We start from the raw sequence: 9179 nt of genomic DNA on the forward strand, positions 1-9179 counted from the left end.
AAAAAAAAGGGGCGTGGTGGCGGGCGCCTGTAATCTCAGCTACTCGGGAGGCTGAGGCGGAGGTTTTAGTGAGCTGAGATTGCGCCACTGCATTCCAGCCTGGGCGACATAGCGAGACTCCGTCTCAAAAAAAAAAAAAGCTTTAAAAAATTAAAAAGTAAAATTTTAAAACTAAAGAAAAAGAAATCCTTTAGAAGGCTGTCCTGGGAATCCTGTCTGGCCTTGCAGCCTGACTTCCTGCGAGGGCTCCTCCACAGCGTCTTGCTGTGGTCTCCCTCCACCTGAGAAGTTCCCTCCTCCAGAGAATGCTCTCTTTGCTTCAGTCCTGCTTCTCTAAGGAAACTGCCTAGACCGCAAGGGCTGGCCACCCCCCCTTTCACGTGCTCAGAAAGGCTGAAGGTTCCGGAGGGTTTGATGCTTCCTGGTGTTCCCCTGTACACCCAGCACTGAGTGACAGGCCAGATAACCACAGCCGCCCAGCCACTGCACCATGTGCTGGGGTCTGGGCAAAACATTTACTATGTGTACTCTTTTTACCTATGACTTCTCTAAGGTCAGGTTACCTTAGAGATTCACAGTCCTGTCAAAAAGTAGGAAATGCCTTATAAATGGCAGGACCAAGATTTGAGCTTAGGCCTGTGGGACTGCCAGCCAGAGAAGATTCCAGCTGTCATCCGCCCTGGGTTATTTCTTTGGTTGGGAGCCAGGATGTGATCACAGAATAGCCATAGTGGGGGAAGGGGATCTGATTGGCAGCAGGAACTTGAGGGACTGACGGTGAACTGGAGACCTCTCTTTTCTGTTTTCCAATAGCTTTGAAATTGGAGTTCCCTCCCACCCCAATTTTCCAGGGCATACAGAACCTGTGTGAGTAGAAATCATGCATAAGCGGCAGGAAGAGAAACCCTCGAATTCTTGTCTGAGCTTGATTTTAATGAGGAAAACAGACACAGAAGGGATAGGACTTGCATTACATTCCTCAGGCTGCTACTCTGATTCTCTTTTACGGTACTGGTTGAGTCAAGCCCTTCAATCAGCCAACTTAGTAGTTCAGTCAGATTATTCTAAGCCAAGGTTACAGACCTAGATTGATCTAGAAGCAGCTGTAGAGGATCTCCCCCACCCCCACTCCCACAATTAGCACCACTGACCGGATCAGATGGTTTATTTCCCACTCCAGAAGTCAACAGTGATGGCTAAAATCACAAATTTTGCTTTATCACCAATCACCCTCTCCCCCAAAATCAGTCATAGGGCATTCCATGCTGTTTAATTACAGGTACTATGGAATGTAATCTCTAGAACATTAATTTATATTGAAGACACGAATTCCTCTTCAGACACATCAGTTATTAACAAAGCCTGTAAACATCTAGCCAGCTGCTGGTAGTCAATTTTCAAAATTACCTAACCCTGACAGTATGTTTGTATCTGTAGCCATGTGTTTTTGAGCTTTGCTAAGGGCCTCAGAATTGAGAACCTTAAAAAAAAAAAAAATCTACCTCCCTGTAAATAGTGTCAACTGCTGATCTTTGCGTGGGTTGGGTTAGGGGGCTGGAGCCAGGGAGGGACAAACAGGCCCCAGGGTGCTGCCCAAATGGAATACTAAATTATTTTTGCCAAGTTAAAAAAAAAAAAAGTCTAAACTGAAGATGTCCTTTTCTCTAAACACATCTCATCTTTTCTGGGTCATCCAAAAACAAAAACTGGGTAGGTCAGACTGCACCAGGATGTCCCAGGGTCTCTGCTTGAATTAACATCACCAAATTATATTAAATTTTAGTGGTTTTTCCTCTTCAAGAGATTTTGGCTTTTTTGGTAAGGTCAGTCTCATGTGAAAAATCTCACAAGGAACCTGTCTGGAGAAACCCAAATCTTAGAGCTAATGAATGATTGCTCACGGAACTTGGCTCTAAAACACCAGTGGCATTGCCACCAACCACAAAAATATAAACAAGGGTGGGGTCACGAGCAGCACAGAAGACATCCAAGCTGACTGAATACTATCTTGTTGCCTGTCTTCAAAAATAAGACAACTTACCACCATTCCATATGAATCAAGTCACATGTTTAAAAAAGAGGCAGGACAAAACATGTATCCATTATGATTTATTCTCTACAATACTTCGTTAAAGAGTTCAATGATTTGCACTCAGAAGTTATATAGCCAAGAGGCAACCAAGTGTAATAGAAAGAATTGGTCTGAAGTCTTTGCACTGAAGGCCATATAGTCTCTTGCTTCAGGGAAATAAGAACGAAATGAACAGAAAGAACACAGCTCCCTAGGCTCCAGAATCTCAATAGAAAATAACATCAACAGTTAGTGAAATTGTAGATGTCAACACATCATGGAAAACAGATCTTGTGCAAAATATTAACACCAAGGACTTTTATATAGATGATTTTTATTATAAACAATAAAATATATGTAATGTCTCAACTACAAACCTTTCATGTTGAAAGGGTCTCTAACATGAGTTGTTTTATTATGAAGCGAAAAAGTTTTAAGAATCTCACAGTGGAAATAATCCAACACCAACAAACTCTAGTGATCAAAGACATTCTCTTTTAATGGAAAACAAGGACAATTCATAATTACAGAGAGAATGTCCTAGCTGTGGGTATTATGAGACAAGCCAACTTTCCAGACCAAAAGGCACTCACAGCTAGGGATGAAACGAACTCCGAACCAAGCCAGAGAAGTTGGGCTGGTCCTTGAAAACAGTGGTTACCTACTGTTCAGCTTGAGCAGCCCAAGGACAAAGGAAACAGCAGAAAACATTCCCTTTAAACCTACCATGCACACTGCAGGTACTGGCCACCCTCATCACTGCTTTGGTCAAGCATGCAGAAGGCCGTTCAGTTCCAGTTCGGAGCTGTCTTCTCCCTACGCAAAGCTGCCACATGGATGATCCAGACTTGGTATTTTTCCTGAGAGCCGCCTGCTACACACTTTCATGAGGCGACCACAACTGTACACTTCTAGACCGCTTCCTGACTAGGCCCTGTTCAGGACGGACACCGACAATGTCCGTTCCTCACGGGGCCACATGGTTTCCCTTGGTCGACTCCTGAGTCCCCTTGACAAAGCAAGAGGAGCCCAAGCATTTCCATTGCTGGACTTGTGTGGGAGCATGAGGGAATGTGCAGGGAGTAAGGCTTCTTCACTCCAAAACCGCTGAGCCCACTTCAGTGTGGTGCTGGGCCTAACCAGCCCGATTCTTGTGCACTGATTTTTTTTTTTTTTCTCCCCATTTCTCGGGTTTTAAAATTTTCTATTCATTTTCTTAAATGGCAGGTTTCCTACCCCCCCTCAATAAAATAAAATAACATACATTGGAGAAGACAAATAGGGCAACATTTCTACAAGAAAAAAAATCGGCTTGAGGAGCATGGCACTGTAAATGCTTGCATGACCAGTCTCACTGAGCGTGCTCAGGGGTGAAGGTTTAGCACCAATTTTTTTGCTTTTTTTAATCTTTAGAAATTAAACACAACTTTTAACATAGAACACCTGAACAGTAATGAGTGTAGCCCTATGTATCAATACTGTTGTACAAATTGGAGGTGGGTGGCTTAGTCCAGAGCTGACCACCCTGACATCAATCCATGGCACCTAAGAGTAACCGTTGCCACATGTTTTTAACAAGACATTTATTCTCAGCAGCAGGAAATCACGAAATGACCCCTCCATCTTCATTTACATTGCCAAGGGAAACGTAGCAGGCTGCAGGAACCCAGCACCGCAGTGAAGGGCCGCAGCCTAGGCACCGTCACCCACGTTTCCCTCGCACATCCCAGGTCCTCTCGAGCAGCACAGGACGGTGTGGAGCACACCCACTCACCCTTACCCATCCCTTCCCACAAACTTGCCAGCGATGCCTAGAACAGCACAGGTGTCCTTCCTCAGATTGTGCCCCCGCTCCCCTTCCCCATTCCTGGAGGAAAACTCAAAAGATCTTTTGAATATTTGCCCATTTCGGAAAGCCACACCATCACCACATAAACTGCAAAAAATAAATTAAATAAAAACATTATGTTCACTGGGTTGACACCCAATCCACTTCAAGAGTTCTCTAAGCATGTTGTTGAAAACCAGTGTCACATCCTTAGGATCCTTCTTCCAATTGGCCACTCTTCCTGTGAATCATTTTAGCAGTGCCTTTGTAACAACATTTTCAAAGCATCTTCCAAGTCCCCTAGTTCTATGAACTTTGCCACCAAATAAGTGAAGAATAGGCAAGGAGAGAGGAAAACATTGCTGACAGCGACTTGGAAATCAGCAACAATGAGAAAGGGAAATATGTCAGATGAAAGTTTGAAAGACCTAGAATAAAATGAGCTATTTGGAAATTTGCCCTGGTGGGGTGAAGATTCCCAGCATGTTAGGCAAGATAAAGATCCACCTTGTGTAATTACACCACTGTTTTCTGAAGTCCTGTAAAGGACAGAAACATCAACAGTCTTCCCACTTCTACAGGCAAACTAGAAAAAGGAACTCCCCTGCTTACAGGCCCCTCAGATGTCTGCCTGAAAAGAAAACCAGCTCAGAGACCCTGGATTCTCTCCTACGATGTGTCCTCCTAAAGCCCAGCTCCATCGCTTGTTTGCACCTGTGTGCTTCTGAGAACCTAGGTCCAGCTATAGGCACTGCTACCAGCAGAGGAGTGAGGTAGCCGGGCGGTGCAGAAGGGGTCTCTCCTTTCACACCTGCGTGCAGTCATGACGTCAGGACCTCCCATGCACACCTCCATTCCATTCCTCAGCAGGCTACACCACGGAGCTCTGTTCAGTCATCAGGGGACTCAATGCAGGAAGAGTGCCAAAAAATCCAACTGAGAGTGGGATGAGGATGAAAATCTTCACGGCCTACTGAGCAATGAGATCTGCAACGCCACCCAAAGGGCTTCCGATCTTGATGTGGGTCTCTGTCCAGGAGCCTCGAAGGACTCGTGGTGCCCACGTCCAACCCTAACGTGGCGTCCGCTTATGAAGCATGGAGGTTGTAATCAACTCTTGGTATGCAATAAACTGGAAGTTTAAAAAAAGGAATTTAAAACAACCTAAAAATGTTTGTTGGTCTCCGTTGCCCAGACTGCCAGGGGAATACACCTACTTCATCTGGGGAGGCTGCAGGGGTGTGTGTGGGCTCAACCTTCAGGGATCATCCATTTCAGCTTCCAGCGTGTGGCCAACACCCATGTGGCAAATACCAGACAAGGGTCTTCTGAACCCACACAGTAATTCCCACCAGTCATGGAGGAGCCCCAATCCAACAGAACCCCATATTGAGGAAAGGCTGAGATAAGGCTTGGGCCCCTCAAGTTCTGTTTCATTCAAGGTAACCCTACCCTCCCTCAGTCAGCGGGAGGCAGACTTGGCAACGGAAGCTAGCATCATAAAATGGTGCAGTAATAGAAGTAACTGGACCAGGAAGAGGAGGCATCTGCTCCAATGATGTCATAGCCACTGGCGGCCACAGGGGGGTGGGACTGGTCATGCAGCCGCGTGTCAGGAGTAATGATTGTAGAGGGGCGGGGCATGAAGAGTGCCGTTCTGGAAACAGTGCTGTCGGGAAGCAATATACTCCGCGTAACTGATTGTCACCTTCTCACTTCGGTACCTGTACGAGGAAACAGGAAAGGGTATTAGGAACCCCAAACGCTTCATTGTGTAAAGTCATTCAGCAGAGAAAAACCAAAAGCTTATTCCACATTTTGAAAGAATAAAATGGAAGACCAAGAGCAATCTTACTTACAGAAAATGAAAGACGGCACAAAAAAACAATGCTGTTATTACAAATGAACAAGATGAAAAAGCACAATCACAATTCCCCCTGAGAATGTGTTTCAGCACATCCCACCTTGAAACACTACACGTGCTTATCATCAGGCTGCTCATAAGCAATCCGCTACTGGGGTCTGGATGAAGAATTTCAAGGTCAAATTACACGGGTGGCAGATTGGAAGATGGCTGCACCAAAACCCAGTGCAAACTGCGTATCTACTTTCAGAGTAAACGTGATACATTTGACAGAAATGCAACCTCAATTTGCATAAGAGCAACAAACAAGTTATTATAACTAAAAGGGACACAGATACCTAATTCGGGGTCAGAGTCTGCCAAAGCAGGCTAAAGGATCCTCGGGGTTCTATAGGATAGGATAGGGCTCACTCCCCAGATGAATATGCCATATCACAGGGTCGTCCGAACAGAATTCATAGCACTTTGGCTGTGCTCTGGAAAGAGCCATGAGTCAGGATGCGAAGCATGGGGTGTTACAAACCTATGGAGCCTACTACAGACCACAGGAGCTGGGTGTGACAATCCTTACCCAGAGCCATCTCTTTCCCACTGTAATCACTCCTCCACTGCAAGGTGATTATTCCTGAATTTTGACAGGGAAATGGCTGTTCAAATAAATTATAATAATAATAATGCTTTGTATTTGAAGAGTTTTTTGCTTTTTAAAAATTTTTGGAATCCAAAGCATTTAAAAAACACTGGGTCATCTTCCAAACAGACCTGTGATAGTATATGATTATCCAGCATTTCACAGATGAGGGGCCCCAAAGAGGCCCACAGAAGCCCATAGAAGCTACACCTCTCAGCGTTTCTGATTTCAACAGGGATGAGAAGAGAACTAACATCTCCTGAACACCTACAATGCTGACTGGCCCCAGGCTAGAAATTTTCCATACATTACCTTGCCACAGCCTCAAACAACTCTAAGGTATTATCATTCACATCTTACAGACAGGGAACAGGCTCAGAGAGGTAGAATAACTGGCTCAGGTCACACAGCTAGTAAATGTTGAGCTGGGATTCCGACTCCAAGTCCACCTGCATTCTACTACACTAGGCAACCTCCTCCTACAAGTATTCCCCCGAAATGAGAGGCATTTCCTTTTAACTTCTTGTAAAAAGCATTTTCTGACTCTCCTGCATCTCCTGCCACCTGACTGCATGTGTGGTCAGAAAGCGGCACCTCAACTGACTCTGGACTTCCAGAGAGAGCCTTGTCTCCTAACCTCAGTCTCCCCCTCAGCCTCCCAACCACGTGGGTCTGGCAAAGCCAACCACAGCCTGCTCCAACTGTGCCCCCAGCTAAGCTGTGGAGACGCACAGGATGCTGGGAGAGTCTCTGCTTTTGCTGCCGTTGATTCCTCAAAACTTGAACTTCACCCACACTTCTTTGATTTAGGGACATTCAGAGAGAAAACTTCTTCCCCATCCCATCAAAGTTATCCTCCATTCAACCCCAACTAAACTGAAATGATAAGGAAAACAAGACAATGGCTTACCTGGTGAGTTTGATCGTTTTTCTGAATTCACTGGTAATTGGAGCTTTAAAGCCACCTTTCCTGAGCAAGGAGTCTATTGTCTGGATCTGATCCCAGTCTGAGGAGGAGAGAGGCCACCCTGAGGTCAATGCACATCTAAGAGTAAGGCGTGCTCTTATGTGGCCCGTGCAAGAAGAGAAATGGGACTCCAGAAGCAGCCGAGTCTGCTAGGGCAGAGGAAGCCCTGGGCACTGACCCCCACGTACCTGACGCCCAGTCTGTCTGACAGTCCCGTGGAGACTCTGAGACACGAGATGATAGCCCGACACATGCCATAATGGCTGTCCCCAGGCTCCCTGCTCCTGCGTCCTTCCTGTCAGATGTTACCCCAGTATAATTATCTAGGAACAAACATGGTTCCAACTTAGACCAGCCTATTGGCCTAGCGCTGGTACCCAAGGCTGCTCTGTGGGAAGAGAGGAATGTAAATTCTGCAACTTCTATTTCTTTGTGTGATCTTCCTTCAATTTGATGATTTTTAGGAGTCCTGTTTTGTATGGTAAAAAATTGACAGTGAGAAAGAAGCTAGCCGGGTGTGGTGGCTCACACCTGTAATCCCAGCACTTTGGGAGACTGAGGCAGGAGGATCACTTGAGCCCAGGAGTTCCAGGCCAGCCTAAGCAATATGGTTAAACATCATCCCTACTAAGAATGCAAAAATTAAGTGAGCGTGTAGGATGCGCCTGTAGTCCCAGCTACTCAGGAGGCTTAGGTGGGAGAATCATCTGAGCCCAGGAGGTTAAGACTGCAGTGAGCCAGGATCACACCATGGCACTCCAGCCTGGGTGATAGATAGGAGGAGACCCTGTCTTAAGGAAGAGATAAAAAGAGAAAGACAGGAAGAGGGCGAGGAAGGAAGGAAGGAAAGAGCTGTTCCCTCAAGAAGGGCAGGAAAGTTGCTCATGCATATACTGTTGTGTTATTCTCGCACATTCTTTTGAGACGGGGTCTCCCTCCTGTCACACAGGCTGAAGTGCAGTGGTGCGACATTGGCTCACTGCAACCTCCATCTCCCAGGCTCACATGATCCTCCCACCTCAGCCACCCAAGTGGCTGGGACTGTCAGGGGTGCACCACCACACCCGGCTGAACCTGTATTTTTTGTAGAGACGAGGTTTCACCACAGTGCCCAGACTAGTCTTGAACTCCAGGGCTCTAGCAATCCACCTACCTTGGCCTCCCAAAGTGCTGGGATCAAGATGTGAGCAACTGTGCCCAGCCTCTTTCTTAACGGATAAAACCAACTTCATCCAATTGAAAAACCAAAGAAAATCCCCTAAATTACTATGCTACGTGCTCCAGTTTTTATTTTTCCAACCAACTTTCAAATGGCAAAAGTAATTTGATTATTTACCTATTATTTACACCTCCTCATTACAAAACATGGTATACCTCCTTGTACAGAGTGTTAGGTTTATGACCTAAAAGAGGTGGCTAAAAGGTTTGCTTTTATGCCACATATACACTGCTTTTGAAAAAGTTAAAGCACAAGCGAAAAAAAAACAACCAGGCAATTGCTTTTCACGTTTGCTCATGATATATACTTCATTGGGTATTTTTTCTCTATTCTAGGTTCATACCCAACAAATACCGTTTCACATATTATTTTCAAAAACAGACTAATTCCAAGAAAGTAGGAAAACTGCACTACGTATCAGAGAATGCACACACAACATGTAAAGGTACCCTTCTAGATATCCTTTTAAAGAGAAAATCTGCTCGATCCACCCTACCTTTAACATCCCCATCAGAAGAACTTCAAGGTTACTGAGTTCTTTTCTTTTTTTTTTTGGAGACGGAGTCTCGCTCTGTCACCAGGCTGGAGTGTAGTGGCGC

General features: G+C 45.5%; 1 protein-coding gene across 1 annotated transcript in view; it reads right to left on the bottom strand.

Moving 5' to 3' along the window:
• Positions 1–2096: 2096 nt before the first annotated feature.
• AMMECR1L (AMMECR1-like) overlaps positions 2097–9179 on the bottom strand; it is a 24035-nt gene continuing 16952 nt past the window's right edge. Inside the window, exons 7-9 of the mRNA XM_011941722.1 lie at positions 7550–7749; positions 7305–7401; positions 2097–5623 (exon numbers count right to left, since the gene is read on the bottom strand). Of these exons, the coding sequence (XP_011797112.1) occupies positions 5512–5623; positions 7305–7401; positions 7550–7749 (409 nt within the window). The 3' untranslated portion in view covers positions 2097–5511. The remainder of the gene's footprint in view (positions 5624–7304; positions 7402–7549; positions 7750–9179) is intronic.

Source organism: Colobus angolensis, unplaced genomic scaffold (genome assembly GCF_000951035.1).
Source record: "Colobus angolensis palliatus isolate OR3802 unplaced genomic scaffold, Cang.pa_1.0 Scaffold20, whole genome shotgun sequence".
Taxonomy (NCBI): domain Eukaryota; kingdom Metazoa; phylum Chordata; class Mammalia; order Primates; family Cercopithecidae; genus Colobus; species Colobus angolensis.